This window comes from Aythya marila (genome assembly GCF_965140915.1).
Source record: "Aythya marila genome assembly, chromosome: 13".
Classification (NCBI taxonomy): Eukaryota; Metazoa; Chordata; class Aves; order Anseriformes; family Anatidae; genus Aythya; species Aythya marila.
The window spans coordinates 2,979,600-3,000,327 of record NC_139054.1 but is presented as its reverse complement, the minus strand read 5'-3'; the positions used below and the strand labels follow the sequence as shown (position 1 = coordinate 3,000,327).

At 38.1% G+C, this 20,728-nt stretch overlaps 1 protein-coding gene across 6 annotated transcripts in view; it reads right to left on the bottom strand.

Annotated features, from left to right (window-relative positions):
* Positions 1-20,728, bottom strand: part of DACH2 (dachshund family transcription factor 2) — a 282,601-nt gene that overhangs the window by 128,759 nt on the left and 133,114 nt on the right. For all 6 annotated transcript variants that reach the window (XM_082770531.1, XM_082770532.1, XM_082770533.1 and 3 more), the window contains exon 2: positions 8,164-8,279. In XM_082770531.1, the coding sequence (XP_082626657.1) occupies positions 8,164-8,279 (116 nt within the window). The remainder of the gene's footprint in view (positions 1-8,163; positions 8,280-20,728) is intronic.

Here is a 20,728-nt window from a genome sequence, read left to right as displayed (position 1 = left end):
TCTATTTCAGATATGCTATCTTAATAAAAAAAAAAGTGTGCCTCCCCAAAATGCTCCACAAGCAATGTATTTTTTTCATCATGAACCCTAATTTGCGGTGAGCACTTGGCCTCATGTAGCTCTGGTTGGGGAGGCCTGAAAGACGAGCACATTCTTCTCACAGCCATGTGAGCTGCTTCTCTGGGAGGGACAGTGGAGGCCTTCATTGCTAAGCTCACCTCTCTCAGTTTTCCACACACACACAAACATTATGCCAAAATCTTCTCCCCCAGATTGCTACAGCAGTTTATTCCTGCTTTGCATAGTCAGCTAGTCCCCTCTTATTGACTCACAGCAGACTTGGCCTTGTTTGAACCTATTTGCCCTCTTGCTTTCAGCATGCCAAGCTCTGCTCTCTGCAAACCCATGCAAAGGCTAATCCAGAAATCATCAGCAGTGAACGAAAAACTTCTACTTTTGGTTGTCATTGCCTTGCGCCGGGATAAATACCTCCAAGAGAAGGGAGAACTAGAAGTCGTGCTTTACAAACCGTCATCCTCAGACAAGCAAGACCTCCATGCATCACCTTGGGCGCCGAGCGCCAGCCACTCCCTTAACTCTGAGTTCTTCAGTGTGGCCAGGAAAGAACAAATTAACATCACCTGTCAGCAACCACTTGGCTAAATTCTTTTTCAATTTTTTCTTTCAAATTTTATGTTGCTTCTTTTCACGAACCCTAGTCCACACAAGACAACAGAAGGACCAAGAACACTAGGACAATCAGAAGGGAATATTGGTTTGACATACAGGCACTTAATGAATTCACAGTTTTGTGTAAGAATCCTTATAGAACGTGATCTCCGAAATATCGCAGTAAGCAGCAAAACACTTAGGCACTTGTTAAAGCAAACAAGTGATCCAATCCAAATCAATGGGATTACTTGTGTGCTTAATATTAAAAACATTCTTAAGTATTTTGCTTGTTTAGGACTCCAGAAGTCTGTATGACAAGGACTGAAGCACTACAGCTGTTAGATTACATTAAAATTACTTAATCCCTGACCAGAATTATAACGATGGAAATACTTGGATTTAAGTATAGCACATGTTTACTTTTCAATCCAGTGAGATTTATTCCTTGTCTAATTTTTCTGAACAATTTGCAAGAGGGTTGTTTTACCAAGAATTTTGCCAAAATCCAGCTTTAGGAAGTTTCCCTAAGGGAAACTGCACTGCTCAAATCTAATTTCTATCTGAATGCTGCATTTTAAGAGAATATTACTTAGGTACACAGCACATTTTAGCATTGTAAATAGGTGATGGATCAACATTTTTCTGCAACCAGAGATGCATCATCTATCTAGTTACAATTGCATCTTTTTAAATGGATCCTACAAATAAATTCTAGTTTCCATCCTATTACAGACATTACCTCTCAAGTCAGAGGAATAAAAATTTAAGTGTGTGCAGGAATCCAGAGCTTAACAGGTCTTCTGAAATACTGCAGGATAAATCTAAAGCAAAGCAGAGGATCAGTAAGGATCTACATGCTCCTTGTCTCTGATGTTGTATTCCATAATATTCAGAGTTCTGCTGTTAGCACAAAATATGCTTCTTCTAAAATGAAGAATCACAATTGAGGCCTTGTCACCCAAAGTAATAGTCCCAAATCTGAAGATGTTTGATTTGCCTACCAGAGGATTATCACCCACAGTGCATTGAGGAGCCTCATAAACAGCTAAATCAATAAGCCATTCTCTGTTACCATTCATGTAAAAAGTTATTCAATGACAATACAAATTCAACGAATGAAAAAGAAAAGCAGATTCCTATATTAAAATATGAGTGTATAAGACATGCAGGCAGTCTGAGATTCTTACACAAGCATTCTTAAGGCATTTAAATACATTTGCTGTGATACTGGTTAAAGCTACCAAATGGAAAACATTTCAGAATGCATTTGAAACATAATCACACAACTGTATAGAAAAATAAAACCTAAAAAAAAAATAACAACAATAGTCATGTTATTATTGTCAAATCAGTCCTCTGGACAACAGGGAGAGTTAAAGAAAACAAATCTTTCATACCTCCCAATACCATATTTGACTGTAAGACATTTCTTAGTGATGATGTAAAAAAGCTAAAACAGTTTTAAGGGCAGTTATAGATGTGAGGGAAGGAGGCAGACATATTAGGATCATTACAGACCTCAATGCCATCAGACACCAGGCTAACAAAAAGCTGCTAGGAAAGAACGTCGCAGATTATAAAAACAGACAGATGAAAACTTACTGATTCTGTTAGCAATGTGATATTTGGGCCAGCTTTTTCAAATGGTTCCCTTTCATAGGCAAATCAAGACAAATTCAGAGCAGACCTGCCCTAAGTGGCAAGAGAATAGAGTCTTAATTCTCTCACTGTGAACATTTTGGTTGAACTTTGTCATCTGAAAAGATGTAGGAACTCAGCAGGATCAAGTTTTTAAAATTTTTTTTGTAAACGCTTACAAATAAAAGTACATTACTGAGTTTCACACTTCTTGGACAATAATTAGTAGCTGAGGCTACGTGTAAATTAAATTTACAACAAGGTTAACCATTCAGTAAATTCTCAACAGCTTTAGGTATTCATTTGTCAAAAATGTAATGTCCCACACAGATAAAGTAGACACTAAAAATGGATCCCTAAAGAAAGATAATACGAAAAGAGAGAAGGAAAGAGGAATCGAGTGCCGCATGGTCACTGGATATAGTTTTTCAGATTATCAGAACTCTACTGAATGGCTGTATTATAAGGAGCAATGATAGGATCCTGCATTCCTCATTCACTCAAATTCATGCTCCCTTCAGCATAGAAATTTGCTAGCATGAGATGGGGTGGTACTCAATCATGTGGCATATGTGGTCTTTAATTTTAAAATCCAGTTAAATAGATGTTCTAACATCATTTTTTTATCTAAGAACGTTTCATGATAAAATAAAAGAGTGAGCATGTAACTTATTTGTCAGCTTTACTGTGCAGTGGATAACTTTCCTCTGTTACTCACATGAGTTTTCATTTCCCAAAGCTATATGCATTCATTACGACAGTAAAAATGAAGAGTTGCTAAAGAGATATATGCATTTTTATTATTGTTTGAAAAAATAGATCTTTCTACAGTCCTTTGAGCTTCTGAGTGTGTGATTTGTATAAAATATTTCTCATTTTGGGGACACACCAGATGGAGTGCAGGGCACTGTGGGATATGCCATTTATCACAATGACAGTGCGTAGGTAGCACTGATCCTCTCACCACAGGGGGAAGCTAGAGCTGCAAATGTGGAGCAGCATTAAAAGCCTGACGAGCGGAGTTTGGCAACACTTGTACTACTCATTAACTTAATCATATTAATTTATTAGCCATATATATCAAAGTAATTCACTACTGAATTGTCACCAAGAACAATTTATAAACTGTTAACGTTTCCCATCGGCAGAGAAGTGCTGTGGCATCCTTAATCAGTATGTCTGCCTTTGATTAAAAATAATAATTTCTACCAAGCCAGGTAATGCCAACAATGACAAAGTTGTACATATGTTTCTCATTATAAATGGAACTTTAAAGTGACATCTATGACAACTGAAGAAAAAAAGGATAACCATAAACAGTGAAATGAGCCACAGAAATAGGATGTAAACATACAAAAATGTTCAGTTAAGCATTTTGAGAAAGGAAAGGGTTCTTTTAACCTTAAGATCATCTGCTCCGTGCTCTCAGAGGTTCCAGGACTGCTGCCAGCCACGGCAGCCCTACATCTAACACCCCAAGCGGCGAAATCGATCAATAGATGTTCTGTAAAGTGACCCTGAATGAATGCTTATTCTTCAAATAACTCTTTCTTAAAAGGAGGCTTCACAGTACAGTACAAACACGGAAACCTTCAGAGCCTGGTTCTGGCAATCCTGGTCCCTGAGCCAATGCTGCACGTGGAGCAGATTTGCTGTCTCCAGCCCTGCTGCACCCCTCCATAAAGGACATCCCTGCTGCCCCCCTCTTCAGACCCAGGGCACCTCTTACAGGTCCTCAGCCAGGAGAGCCTGGAGGGCACCAGAGCAGCACCAGTTCCAGGGGGAAACAAGGCAGAGATCCGTGGAGTCGACAGCACTGGGGAGTTCCCACAGGCAGTGGGGCTGTGCTGCCTGACCACAAGCCCACCTCCGTAAAGAGCAGCTGGATACCAAAGATGGTGAAAGCCTCTAGTCTCTCCTGTTCCTCTAAAACAGGAAAACCAAATAAAAATGCTTAAAGACTACAGTAAATACTATTGTATCCTCTCTGTTCCATGGAAAGACTAAGTGACTGCTGAATAGCACTGCTGAACTCAAGTAACACATGAAGCTACGGTACTCCTCTAAGTTACTTTTTATCTTTTTCACTTTTCTTGTCCATTTTTTTTTCTTTTTTTCCTAGCTCAGAATGCTGTTATTTGGTATATCTATTGAAATATTAATTTCACTAAAATATTAAATACATTAAACTCCTCAGTTCACAAGTTCTTAACTATTAATAAGCCAAAACTACACTTAAAAAATTATTCATGTCTGTACAAACAAGTCAATGTTTTAATTATTACATTCTTACAAACACTAGACAAACAGCTAGTGACACAGAAAATGCTTGTTTTAACTGTCTGCTTATGAAAGTGCTTATGATATAGCACATCAGGCCTGCCAGGCCACGCAGCTCTGGACAGCAAATCTCAGGAAAATAAAATGGCAAGAGACATTTTTTTAACATGGATCGCATCCATCTTCCCGGCCTACAGTGCCTCATCAGCCTCAGCTGTGCAATGCCCAGCCCAAAGGCAGTCAGAGTGGCCTGCCCTGCCCCTGAAAACGGCTTCGTGCCCTGCACTGCAGTGTAACCACCTTCTAGAGGCATGATGATTTCCTCCATAAGCCACCCTCTCTGATACCTTGAAAACAGAGTGGAGCTAGATCACAGGTAGGAGGGCTGAAGTCAGCATGAGTAACTATCAAAAGATCCAGCTGCTCTTTCAGCTTCACTCCATATCAAGTTTTCTAATCTACGGGTTTAAATCACATAAAGGATTTCAGCTTCTCTCCACACTGCATGCCACTGCTTCAGAGCCTAAAAGTTACAAAAAATCTATTCTGTAAGTCCCAACTGTCTTGTTAAGATACACTGATCACTGATGACAAAGTCTTATACATTAATAGGAGATGAAGTGGGTTTTTTTGTTACTGTCACTTCATCCCCCTGCACTGTTTGAAGAACAGAGCCTTTGATGACTGTCGCTTGCTGACATACGGGACTTTTCCTTTGCCCTCACAGCAGGCAAGGGCAACGCGCTGATTTCCATGTTTCCTGCAAGAATACAAGAAGCAAAACACTTTCTCCTAAACTAATGCATAATGGGCAGTACTTAAATATCAGCTCTTGGGCATGGTTATCGTGCTGTTTGCTCAAGCCCTTCCTGGTGGCACGCATCCCAGGCACACCACCTCATCTTTCTCAATCACAACAGCTTTAAGCACCCTGCTGCTCCAGTCTCATCGTAAGTCAAACATTCCCATTCCCCAAAGGTGGAAGGTACCTGCAAATATTTTAAAATGTAGACACTTCACTTACAGCTCCTTCACAAATTACTTATACGTAAACGTGGCTGTGGTCCACTTTGCCAAGATGTAAAAAGAAAAAAAATTACACTCTGCGCTGGGAAATGCAGTATGCCTAATTTAACTACCTGTTTATTATGTGAAAATGACCATGTAAACTGAGCTGACACAAACCAAATGGGTGATGAAAATAACAGCACATTTCAAGGAGTGGAAACACAGATGGCTCACTCAAGTCTGCAGGAAGTTACTAATCATCACTCTGTAATACTCCCTACAGACGGGTCGGTGAGCTCTGTGGCCAGAACAGCTACTTCAAGAGACCTCCATCTAACCAACTGCAAGAATGGACACAAACTCCTTCACTTGATCGTCAGAAGACTGAAGAGGAGGGGTAACCAGAGCAAAGCAATCATTAAGTGTTAATAGATATAAATAAAGCTAATGGAGGCTTCATATGCCAGGTGCTCCATCAAGTTTGCAACATCTTAAAATGAATTTACAAGAGGCTCTTGTAGCACCTTTCCTTATCCAGTGCTTACCCCAACTTTCATTACACTGTGGTTTTTTTTTCATGAACAAGATAAAACAATAACTCAAGAGCTCTGATTCCTGAGTGATGAGACTACACAGCCAATGGTGTGGAGCTGCTTTGTCACAGGCTGGTGACAGGGACCCATCTCATTTGGGCCCTCAACTACTCTGTCACGCTGTGGAAACGAGCATTTTCTCCTGCCTACAAGCTGCCCGCAAAACTCCCTTTCAGCAGCTCAAGGCATATTGTCTGCGACTCTTGGCATTCGGTCACACGAAGATTTTCATACAGGGCTCACAAGGTCAGAAAGGCAGCCACCCTGCGCCTCAGCTGAAGGACAGCCCCCGGGGGCCAATCTCCTTACACAATGCTCCACAAGTTAAATGAGGTAGGATACATCCCAGTCATCACTTCAGACTCCAAACATAAAACAATCTAGAAATTCGATTTCAACTTTTTTTTTTTTTTACTCAAACACTGTGATACTTAAAAGATATGGGAGACTGTATGCATCTATGATGCTATTTTACTCTACATATTTAACACACTTATTTCGAAAACATTTCCCAATTTAAAGAAATGCAATAATCTGCATAATTTGATGTCCTGTTTGCAAAAAATACAGGGTGGAAAAGTAATACACAATATTCTGGATTTCTGACAAGAAATTATCAATACAAGGCAGCTTTTGTCCTTTCCTGTCTGTTGGTAATAACACAATACCAAATCCATGAACTTCCTGGGCCAAGAACATGAGAGCTACTAAAAACCTCATTTGTTAACTGCTCACAAGAATAAACACACAACCCTAAATCCCTGCTACACGTATTTACAGTATGTGAAGTTGTACTAGCTTGACTGTGGCATCTAAGTGTAGTAAAACGCTTTATACTTATACTAGCTACTACAGCTTCAGAGTATTTATTTCTACTTCCACCATGGTAAGGGCTATTGGTTCACTGTGAAATCTTCATGACACTTGGATTTGTTGGAGAAATTCAAGATCTCAGCTTTGTTACTTTCCTGAACACTGGGACCTACCGGGGCACTCAGTCCCAGTGCAACAGGCTTTGCAAGCAGAGTAATCTACAAGATCAAGACCAGAATCACTATTCCCCTGAAAACCGCTTATTTAATTCTATTTTTCCAGTAAGTTGCTCTGTGACTTTGTATTCTGCTAAATACTTTACTAAGTTTGGTTATTATGGAGATACAATATATTTACACTGGACTTTGACAGTAATCCTAAAATGCTAAGCCACTTGAATATTTAAATAATTACTCTTAGGAATATAGTCAGCTAATATAGCTATATCCAAATTTATTACCAAAATAAACTTACTTGTCTTTGGCACACATCAATTAATAAAAAATTAAAACTCTCATCAAGATAGTACAAGATTTAATTTAAACTCTACTAATAAATTAATGAAGTGGAATAAAATAATATGCATTAAATTATGTTCAGGGATTGCTTATTATTTCACATGTTTTTCTGCTATTTTTCATATTAAGATATTTAATGCAGATTATTAAAATAGAATCCACTGTGGCAATGTGAACTTATCTGCTTTTTGAATGTTTCTTCTACAATTCATACACGCATTTTGCTATCTTCCCAGCATACATTAATGATGTTACAATACAATACACATTAGCCACGCTGTTCATATCCCACGAGAACTAAAATACACATGCATTTGAAAGGAAGAAATGCATGCTATGGGGCTCTCTGAGACAATAGTTCATTTTCTCAGTTTTTTTTTTCTTTTACTAAAATAACACATTTAATGGAATTTCCTGTAAGGAAATTACAATTAATAAAGGACTAAATTACAAATCCATTAGATTTCAGTCACTGCAGCAACAAAACAGAATTTTCATGAACACTCAAAAAATCCAATAATGTAACCTCTGGTAAAGCTTGAAAAAGCCCTGAAGGACAAGGCAGTTAGATCAATATTAGTTTATTTTAACTGCTGTGCAGTATGAAGAGATGAGGCTGATCATCTGATGGATTTTATTACCTGTCGGAGAGATAAGTCCTGGTGATAAGAGGCCTGGAACTCCATGGGGCAGAAGACGTGCATTTTCTTGTATCGCAACTCCTAGGGAACGCTTGGGGGGTCTTCCTGGTCGTGAGCTGATAAAATAAGAAGATAAATGAAAACACGTTTTATTTTTGAAATATTTGCTTACTACGCATGGTATTGATTTATATAACACATATGAACATCAACAATACACAAAAATACATTAGAAATTCTTGCCTAGGAAAAAAATAAAAATAAGCCAGTCAATTAAGTGTACAACAAGAACCTTACAGATTTCAAATGAACTATCAGTAAACTGCAGAAAACCACTTATAGTTAACACAATTATGGTTCAAAGTCACACAAACGACTAGAAAGCATTTATTTTACCAGCACTAAAACACCAAAACCAAAGCAATCCATATTTCTAGTTCTACTATACCACTGCTTTGTAACTAATATTTGTTTCTTAATATTCCTGCCTGTAAAATGGAACTTGAGAGATTAAGGGACACCAGAGCTATTCAGATTGGGTCCATTAGACTTTATGAGCTCAGGCTCACATGAACGTAGCCACGCTCTTTCTGGCAACTGCTACGGGCCAGCTCAGGGATGACCAAGCATCTCAGTCTGCCCATCCAGGCTGGCCTCAAGGAGGCACACCTACAGGAACCTCTACAATCCATACACTGGCCAAGCTTTTTCATTATCCAGGGCTTCCCACTTCTTACAGGTTATGAATGGAGAGGGATCTCAGCAGTAACTGCTCTGAGGCCATGCACCTGGACTATCCAAGACCGAAAAGTTACACGGCCTAAAGATGAGGAATGGAAACCTACAACACCATCTTTATGATAATAATTTCCACCTTCTGAATCATGGCGGGTAACAGTCTATTTCTGTAGATGCAGTAGTAATTTAACAGTTAACTTTCCCTACCCTGACTATTTATGTTCTTGGATTGACTTGTGTTTCTGCTTACTACAGAAAGGTTAAACCAAGAATGTTAGCCCAACCCAGCAAAAACTCAGCACGCCTTGACCATCTTACAAATTATGATTGATTTTTAAACCAAAATGTTAAAGATCTTTATATTCACATTACATTTATGTATTTTCAGCTATCACATTTGTCCCTTAAATCAGTATGCATACATGAAATCATCCTGTACAGCTGCCATCATAATACAGATTTACGGAGCAAAGGAACATTTGAATCAACTTTCCCAAGCCAAGTAATAAAAATAACAGCCTCCTAGTGTTTGTAACAGCATTGCAGCTTCTCTTTGATCAAAACAAATTTTACTTTGTTGAATAATAGAGGATTTGACAAAATACGGTGAAACATTGTATAAAATAACTATGCTGCAACAATGAATGAGGTTTGAATAGAGAGCATTTCCAAAATGACTTCAAGTCCACAAAGAAATTTCAGTTAAACCTCACTCTATCAACTTACAGTGGCAAAGCCCTCCATCAATGTAAGACAAACTCTGTGTTTAAATGAAGACAACTTCCAGCAACACTACACAGAGGTACCATTAACCTGTTCATTTTTCACACAGTGTGCTAGTGTTATTTTGTTTTACTGTACATCAAAGTAGCACAAAATCATTTTTTCAGTTTATTATTTTATCTCTATGAAACTATTCCATCCTTTTTCTTTTTTTTTTTTTTTTAATCTTCAGGTTAGTCCATTTTGTGTTTCATTTTATTCAGCACTTTTTTCATTTTTCTTTTTTATGCTAAGTTGTTTATCATACTATGATGGCTATGCAGTACAGCCTCCTACAGAAGCCCAGATTCACTAGGCTGTAACAAGGTAAACCTAAAATAAGAGCATACGAGTTTCACAGGAAGTTAGATGCACATATGGGTTCTCTATTAAAATCACCTGCTGAAATCATTCACTTACTTCATAAGAATATTGCCTACCAGATACTATTAGGCTTGTCTACAGAGCCTTTAAATAAAAAAGAATTGTTACAATTTGAATTTACAGAAGACTGTGCGCACTCATGCACCTGGAACTGCTTAGTTGGCACTTAATGAATTTGCAAAAAAGTACAAAGGTAAAACACCTGAAGTTTTAGCAGCTTTCTCCAGGAGAAGAGCTCAACCCAGAAAACTACAAAGCATTCCTGTCTCAAGCTCAAATACCAACAAATCTTTTGCAGAAACCTCCGTATCTTGAGATTAAGTTAAAAAAATAAAAATGAAATCTAAAAATCAAACAGTTTTAAAAGAATAGACAAAGAAAACACTTCATTTATGACATGGGATTTCAGAGGGTGAGGAGGGGAGACAGGGAGTTTCACTCCCGGTTATGCCGTTGTATGGACGAGATGACTTGTGACTCTGAGCAGACCATCAGAGCCAGCAACTTCCCTGCACAAGGTCTTTACATTTTTCCCAGCACACACTACAAGCAGAAGTGAAACTCTCCAACCTGTGATTAGGTACTGAACTGTATGCATTGTCCAGAATTGAAAAAGTTTTAGAAGACTGCTAGAGAGAAGTTCAGCCCAGGCCTGACCAGGCCCTTCAGAGCCCTGCGCGACCACACGTCCATGCGGCCTACGCACCACAGCACAGCAAGCACATCTGTGACAAGACAGAGCTGTTTTGACAAGCTCTGAACAAAATGCTTACTTCTAACCAGTGATATAGGTATCACTGAAGAATATTTTAGTGTTAAAGTAGAAGAGTTACGGTCACAAGTCAAGACCATGAAGTCTAAAAGAGAAGTACAATACCACCTTCCATTAATATATTTGGTAATCATATTTTTTTTTGTAACATAAAGGCAAATAAATAGACCAGCTCAAAGTCTATACGGATCAAAATTCTACTCCTATCTCTAAAAAATAAAAACACCACCAAAAAAAAACCAACCTTGTGTCTTCAATTACATGCCTAGAGATGACTGGAATTTGGGGGTTTTAACCTGTGTTCCGGCTATGGTTATTTAGTTTTTGTCATCCTCCCTCCCCTGCCAAAAAGGCGCTAAATCTGAAAGAGAACAATGAACTACTGGGACAACATGATCTGAATATTGCTCATTTCTGATTTGTGCTTGGAATCAAATTTGTCAGAGAATAAATTACATTTTAACCAGTATATCTGACAGCTAAACATATATAAAGTAAAATGGTGAGAAATCTTTTATTAGTGTCTATCTCTTCCTTTAGTTTCCAAGCCTGTTGAGATCCAATGTTATTGGTTTTCCTCTCAAAGGTTTGTATCTTCCTTAAACATCCCAAGGATTTTTAGTTTGTACCAAAACACAGAATAAGGTTATCTTTCTGATTTTCTTAAAGTTACTGATCAGCTCCATCTCTCATAACTCTCTTTTACTCTCATTATAGACAACTATATTTTTTAAATGCACAAATTGATCAACACTTTGTAAAATATAATTAATCAGTGGAAACATACAGCACATCACTGTTGATGTATGATAGTACTTTACTTTTGTGCTTTCAAATAGAGGAGATTTAGTAGAATCAGAAGTGAATTTGCATATTAATCAAGACAAATAAACATGTGGTGATTTAACTAGGAAACTGTTATTTGGATGACAATTTAATCAGCACAGGTTGAAAGGTCCATCACTGCAGCATCCTGTTTCTGCTAAAATATTGATTGCGTTACTGATTTCAGTAATGCTTTATTTTACAGGGCACAAATAACCATGTAATTACTCTTTAATTGAATGGTAATTGCTTGCTGGCAATTATTTGTTAAGTTTTGGAGTTTAATTACTAGGTTATTTGTGTTTTGTGAAATAAAATGTTATGTATTAGTAGCCCTAAATATTTTCTGTATGAATGGTCTGTCACAACTGAAAAAGTAAATTACGATGGTATGAGTTTGACAAATAACACTGTAACATTAAAACTATTATTAAAAGAATCAGATGAATCTTTGAATGCTTTCCCTTTACAAAATTAACATTAGATGTAACATTTGTAAGATAAATGGAGGAATACTGTACCACAGAAGCATGATTTCCTCTGGGGTCTAGTCCACCATTTAGCATAATTTATCCTGATGTTCTGCTTTTCATTCTCTGGGCTTCTTTAGAGGAACTGAAATAGTACCCTATCCTCTCGAGAGCAAAGAATAAACCAAGTAGAAATATATTTCAACAGTACTTCATATTTCTGCAACTGAAGTGGATTACCACCAGCACATTATCTTAGCAGCCTATAAACTTTGTAGAGTTGGCAGTTAGCTAGATAACAAGGGAAAGCATTATGTCTTGCAGTGTCAATGAGATATGACACATTCTGTGATATATTTATTCCAAGTTGTGATAGATGAGGTACCCAATACTTTGATCGTTAAGATTTGAATTTTACCATTACACTTTTCATTTTTGTCATCAACTATTTATGAATTGGCAGGACACAGTTCAGCAAGGACTGCTGATTTTGTTTTTTCAAAAGATATCCGGTTAATAAATTAATTATTGATTCCATGAGACTTGAGCTATTTGGTATAAAAATATGCTACACTTGTGATTTAGAAAGCTCTCATCCCACATTTCTTCAATAGCAATGTATTTGATTAAGTTTAAAGGAGAAATACAGAAGTACTGCATCATGATTGTGTAAATTGCCCCAATAATAGTGGCAGTAACTGGTGCATGTGCTTACAAGTAAACCAAAAACCAAAACAACCTTAGTTGCTTTTCTGAAATTTAAACAGGAACCACAAATTACAACTTTGCTTTCCTCAAAGATCATGAAAGGTACTCTTTGAAGTCTTTATCAATAAACATAGCGTTCTTGATAATTTGAGTTTAAGTTATTTCCTTTTATTACCGTAAGATTTTACTTGTAGCATGGATTAAAAATAATCTCCTTGCTTTGGCGTTTATTACAACATTTCAAAGATGCCAATGGTAGTTAAACTCTACTTGACCTTTCAGTGTTTAAGAAGAGAAGCACACTCTGACCTCGCAGCAACCTGATTCTGTCTCCTCTCAGCGCTGGCAAACTGATCACTTGTCTAACCATTGCAGGACATTGGATCGCCAGCCACATCAAAGGCAACAAGAGCCAATTCAGCAGGAGGAAAAAAGTCATCCATGCAAAATGGGCAATTAACATTAATCATACATGAAGTTGTTCGAGCTGATAACTAGAACCTGGTCCTCTCATAAAACAGTGCCCACGCTGGCACGAGGCGAGCCGCCACTCATCTCCCATGGGGCTCAGTGCGCTCCTTTCTCCCTTCAGCAGACAGAAGGAAACTGAGGAGTTTCATATCATTATGAATTGGTGTTACTGTTAGAAAAAAGATTCCTTTATGCCACTGAATATTTTAGAGATGTGATTAAAGTGGAATACTGCATTTTTATCAACTTTACCACTAACAATGTAAAGAAGCACAGTATTGAGTACTTCCTAAAAATCACAGTTTAGAGAAAATCCAACATAGATCTGAGTCATCTCGGAGGCAATTCCCTTGCCAAGAAGGGATGCTGGAGAATACAACAAGGCAGAAACAAACTAAACCACCAGACATCCAGCTGGATTTTTTTTATTATTATATTTTTTGCTAAATACATCAATTCAGCAGTTATACATTGCTGTAAAGCACTGGGATATGACAGAAGCCATCAGTCAGACTCTACAGACTATGAGGCAACAGCGAAACGCAAGAGAAGTGGCACCAGCCTTTGGGGTGTCAGTATTGCTGGGTTCACTCAAAGACTCATAAAGCTGAAATAGGCCTCAGGAGGTCACCTGCTCTCTCTACCTCTGCCCCAAGGCAGGATCAAGAACACTCAAATCATTCCTGACAAATGCTGGTCTAGCCTGCCTCTGCAAACACTCAGTGCTGGAGGTTTCACGACATCCCTAGGCAATCCACGCCAGTGCTCAGGCCGGCCTTCCTATCAGGACAGGTTTGTGGGGGGAAAGGGAGGTGACATCTAACCTAGTTTTCCTTTGTTTCATTTGAGCAAGGTACTTTTTGTTATCAGCTCGGCAGACATAGACACACTTTGTATTTTTGAGGACTTGTTACATTTTGCCATTGTGAGGTTTTCATACGTATTGATGGCATTTATAAAATTAGTGTTTATACCTTCATGATCTTCACTCCCTAAGCATATTCTACAGATAGCACAGGTACATGGCTAATGCCCATAATCAAAAACAGTATAACTTGACCCTCTTTAGCTTTCTCTTAAACTGCATTTGTCCTTATTGAACCGAAACATTTAAGAGAACCTTTACATTTTCTCAAGATCACTTTGCATCCTAATGCAGTGTGCTTGAAAACCCTGCCACCTTGGTGCCCTCTTTAAGATTAATAAGCATGTATATATATTCATCAAACAAACGATTACTGAAGCCCTTGAAGCAGACTGAAAGAAAGCAGCCCCCATACTTCCAGTTTGATCTGAACTCACAGCAAACATCTTCTCAGCATGGTTTTCCAGTACGCTTGTTTTTTAAATTGCATTTTCATGCGAAGCACATTTTTTTAGTTTGCTTAAGAGGAAGTCAAGTGACACCATTTAAAAATAGTAATAATAATAATAATAATAACAGCTTACTGAATGCAACTTAGTTCCTGTCAGTACGAGTCAGGTAGGATGTAATGGTTAGAAATGGCACAGTCAAGTTCAATGCACTTGACATGGAGCCCTCCAAACCTGATGTTATTAATATTATCTATAAAGATGTAGAAAATTGCTCTAAATTATTTACCACAAGTGAAACAAAAACAAAATGTACCTAATGCCATAACCAAGGACTGACACTTGCTTCCAAAAAGAGAAGCACACTGTCTTGGTAAGGCAGCGTGCAGGAGGGGCAGGCTGCTCAGCCCAACATTTCCATGTCTGTGATGCTCTACAAATTGGAAAGGACTTACAGACGGTATTACACTTGGCAGATACATACATGCAATTAAGGTGAGACACCAAACAGCAGCAAGTTGGTTCCCCTGGATAACAAGCCAGGTGACTGGCAAACCAAGTCCCTTTACCTTCCACCTCCCTCAAGTGCTTCTGGGGAGCAGAGAAACCTTCTGTGCCAAAACCTTCTAAAATCTGGCTATATATTTATTTAGAAGATGCCAAGCTACACCTCATACCTCCTGGAAGCACTGGCTTCCCTAACAAGTCTGATAAAGCCACCTGCCCAGGAGAGGAGATGCAATGTGTTATGCTTTATTCTGCCTTTTTTTGCCCACAGCAAATTCTTGGTGTCCGCATTTTCCACAAGTGAGTCCAAATATACCTCCAATTATTAATACCAGTGTTGACATTTTCTTGATAAAGATTCATTAAATTTTTTCTTTGTCAAAGACAGAAAGGTGATGGAACAGACAATTTAAGGGTTGACTACTCACCTGACAGAAAGTATAACTGTGAAGCTATTTTATACTTCATTTACTTGACCTAGTTACAGTACTTCTAACCCCAAATGTTCACAAACCGTGACCTTGCAATCAATGAGAATAAATAAAATTTTAATGTTTTCCAAGTTCCATTTTGCACATTTTTTTCTTTTTTTCTTTCATAATCTTTATTTTCTAAAATCACACTTCTAAGCTTTTTTTACTAGAAAAGACCAGGAAAGACTGAAGAGTGTTGGTTTGTTGGTTTTTTGTTTGTTTGTTTCTCCCATAAGTATCACAGCTGACTGCTGCTGAGATTCTCCAATTAGTTGACATCAAAATTTCCCATAAATAAGTAACTGAGTACCAACTATTTTGAGAAGTGCAAAAGCAGAACTCATCTTCTGCAGTAAATGTGAATGAGAATTATCATTAGGACTTATCTTTGGCTTTTAGTTTAGTTACAGTATGAGACAGGACAGGCATTTCTTTGCCTACTACATTAAAGGGTCTTCAGGTACAGAATAAATAAAAGATTTCAATTTTATTTTAAAAAACAAAAATGAGTCTGATCCACAAAAACACCCAATTAACACTATTTGGAAAAATATTGGATAAGCAGAGAGGAATATAAATCGATCTAATTTTTAGTTAAACTTTTTTTTTTTTCAAAACTTCATCATCTCTTCAAATATCACAATGTAGTCTATTATGTACTACTTAAGAAAAGATCACAAATTCAGGACTACCTTTTTTAATTGTATTACATTTAAATATAGAATTTAAATGAGCATCCTGTAACTTTCTAACTAGATATATTTAGAAGCCCTGCTAGAGAACTTTCCTAAAAAACCTAAGACTGAAAGAGTCAATACTTTGATAACATTCTTTGTAAAGCTATTCCAAGTCTTATCCCCACGCTGCCCTACAAGAGTTTTTGGTTATTTAGTGATTGCGTTATTTAAAACTTCTGTTTACATCTATAGTCAGAACATTTATCTTAATTCTTAGTATTCAAATGCTATTATTTTTCAGCTGTATTAGGGAACAGGTGATTAGTTCCTATTTCATGAATAACCAGTTAAACTTTTTCTTAAGTCAGGCACTTTGAAGTTTTAAGCCAAAAAGGCTATTTGGTTCTTTCAGGTTTAAAACTTCGAGTAACTCTTTCTGAATTACTTATGACTGTGCCTGAAGATATATAAAATGCCTCACCATTCCTGCTGTTAATTTTTCCCTGTCAAATAACACTTGTCACATGAAAATGGGGAATAAATCACCAAATCTCAGAATTGTGGTGATTCACAGCTGTACACAAGATGGAAGGCCTCTAACACACCGCACCAGCTCAATTAAAGGGTATGTCAGTAATGAAATTGAAAGCGTGACTACAGCACATGTACGTATACACACACTAATTTAATATAAATACATTAAATTAGTAACTGCATCAGTCAAGATGCAGTGCACAGACAAACTACAGTTCACTTAGCAACTTGAGATCATACCCAGTGGGACAAAGTTCCTGCTGCTGTGGTTTTTTAATGCTACTGTTGCCCTCTCTACCTAGACTAAGCCTAGCAGGAGAGAGCCTATCTGTGCTGGAATCATGCCACAAACTATATACCCAGAACCACAAATTTAAATTCCAGGTTTGTTTTCAAAACAATACTCACCCAAGATGTCCAGCTAAACCAAATGTGAAAGTGCCAGATACCTCACAGATACTGCCAAGTACATAATGATAATGAGCTTCGCAAACCTCAACCTAGCTACTCAGCTAATACTAGTGTACTTTGAATCCAGTGAAAGCTGTGAACCACTGGAAATTATAGGCATTACTAGTATGCAACTTGCGTTCTGTAAGAGGAATCCCCCTTAAAAACGTGTTCAGAATTATTTCAGCTGTAGGTTGGAAGCCCAGCACGGATGTGAATGGATGGCGAGGCTGGAACTGAGGACAGCATGGGAGCAGACAGCTCCCTTCCAACCAGCCCACATTTTATGTCAGCAAAGGCATGGACAGAATGAAGATTTTACTTGGCCAAGCCCTTAATGGCTTGCTTTCCTCAAAGAGCTACAGAAAATGTTAGCAATCCTCTTTCAGTAACTCTCAATTCCAGCATATGGACAAATGGACAAGACTGCATCGGCCTCTGCTACCTGCCACTATTTACTGCATGTCTGTTCAGAGCCTGATGGGTTTCCTTCCCCAGCTGACAGCTCAATTTCTGGGCCGTCAGCAAGCTCTGCCCAGGGCTGAGGACATCACTCAGCCCAGCCATCGCTCCCTGAAGACACAGGTCCCAAACCCAGGACTGCGGGACTGAATCACCATCTCTTGGGATACGCAACATGTAAGAACTGCACGGTGACAACAAACTGTCTCAATCTCACCTACAAAGGAAATACGTGAATGAGAAAATGATCTGCATTAAAATTTCAGGATTTACCTCACAGACTAAAAATATAAATAAATATCAAAGTGAAAAGCGAATGATAAAGGGCAACAGGAAACTCACTTTCATTAATGAGGCCGAACATCACATATTGTGGTGCACAGTCCGACCCAGTACAAAGATACGCTGTTACATTCAGGAGCTATAAATCCACTTTCATCTGATTTAATTTAGCACCAAAATTTTCAAGTACTACATTGTAATTTCTACATACCTACTTCTACAAATATTTGCAAGGATACTTTCAAAGCAAGGAATCATCATCTATTACAAACACTCATGATTTGTCATATATGTCTGAATTATATTAGATCCTTACAAGTTTTACTTTTGACCTGTATCTGAATTCAATGCCAATTTAGGGGAACATTATAAAGAAAGGTTTTTGAAATACTGCTGTTTTCCACTGAGCTGTATCTCCTTAAGATTCAATTCAATAAAGCTTGTAAAAAATGTGACTGTTTAAGCCCATTATCTATAGACAAAAATCTAATAGGAAGCACTTGACATATTTACAGCACTCTGTAACAAATAACCCACATAAGATGATAGCTAATTCCGTAACAGTGGTATATTGTAGTGCAGTGGTACAATATTTTCATAGCAATTCAACTCTGATGCAATGGGAAACTACTCTTGCTTTAACTGTTTTTAATCTCTACATTACAAGGTTCAGTGTGCTCACAATTTTGCAAAGACTCTTCAAACTTTAGGCTTAGAAAATAGAAATTCATCTTTCAAAGAATCACAAATGTAAGAACATCGAAACAGTCCTCTATAGCACCCTTTGCACCTATATCGATGTTGAAAAGAATTGTTCACAGCAATCAAAACGAGCCTCTGTGATTATATCCAGAAGGAAACATCTGAAGGTTAACCTTTACAACACAGAAAATCTCCTTTAGTTAGCTGGTGGTCCTGGAACAGTGTGAAATTAAACAGGCGATATAGGTAAGTACCACATTGCTTCGCATTTCCAGATTTTGTGGCCATATTACGTTAATTTGCTGGCTACTGAGATAAACAAGGTTACTATTTCTACTGCAAATGTACAAAAGAAAAAGTTATTTTTAATCAACAAAACACAAACCTTTAGGACCATGAAAATATAGAAAGGGCAGAAACAAAATTTTCGAAACTCACATTGCATTTATCTTTAGAATCTCCCTGATATCATAAAATGCTACGTATACCGAGCCCTGTTTGAACAGCCCTGCTCACATGAGCCCTACCTGCCCATAAAACCCTCAAGGCACAGGCGCTGCCAGGATGACCCCAGGATGCACCCGCACTGGGTTCTGTGCTCCTTCTGTATCTGCACACACGAAATGCCGTTCCTTCAGTTCAAGGCTAAACTACGCATAGCTTCCTACGTACAGGCATCTGGTGAGGTCTCCAGATACAGAAGTACCTGCTCACATCTGAAGGACAATCCTTGCTACTGCATGAACTCATGGGGACGTTCTCAGAACCCGGCTACCTCTCCTCGTGCCCCTTCATGTGCCTGCAGAAGGTGTTTTGGTGGATAGCTCTGCGGCAACAAGGACCCACACCAGGTTAATTTCCCTCTCAGATCTCAGATCCAGCCAATTCTTAGCCACAATTCTCTTTTTGTTTTCAGAGACTTACAAGGATTTCTCTCCTGTGAGCTAAAATCATAAACCCTTCCTGAGAGTGCAGTCCTGATTCAGGCTCGCACTTTGAGGACTAACTGGAGCATAGGTTTGGGAGGGCCATCTAGTTTTCATTTTAAGGCCTCAAGTGACGGATCATCCACTGCATTATTTTTTCCAATAATCGACCATGTAACGACTTTTTCTACTATCAAAAATCAGCCATCATTGCTGTATCAACAAGGTTCTTTGTCAGCCACCACGTATTTGCTTGCCTTTTCTTCCTGCTTTGAAGAATGCACTCAACAGAAAATTTCTCCCCATGCATGGAGTTAGACCAAACAAATAACATCTTTAGAAAAGTCTAACAGAAAATTCTGCAGCTAGTCCATCAAACATTCACATCACATGTCATGGAAATGACTTAGAAACTATCACTAAGGTACACAGTAATGCCTCTGCTTGTATTAGGGATATTCCAACACACGATTCTCAAATAAATACACTGACCAGCCAAACAAAAACAACTCTAAAGAGAAGATCTTAATTTGTCCTTTCAAATTTTAATGTGGCAATTAATTTAAGGAAAGTACCTGTAATGACTGTTTTCTGGATGGAAAAGTTCTTAATATAATTATTACAAAGTAAATGCCTAAACTATGACGAATAGAAGAGTAGCTTTTTTAAACAGTAACAGGATAGTTAAGAAATGCTATGATGGTGACTGTTAGGTATTATCTCGGTAAGTCTCTGGACTTCAAAGGTTTTGACTTTAGAAACAAGTTTAGGAACAGAGCCTGAAGTCTAAAAAATAGCCCCTGAAGTTAAAAACTCCTCAGAAGAGGTCAGGAACCTTGCTCTCCAAGGTGATTTTTAAACTGTCAAAACCCTGATTAAAATAATATGCTAGTAAACTTCATTTGCATCATTTATCTCAATAATGCCACGTGGCTAGTGAAGAAACTTGGAACGTTCTCGAAGATGTCACCAGGACTGCAGCTGCTGTAACAGCGTGTGGGTCAGCAAAGGGGCTAAGCAGAGGCAGGAGAGGAGCATACATACATACATAAACCTTCATATACAACAGCTTTGTCGCTGAATTTCCTCTGTTACCTCAAAAAAAAAA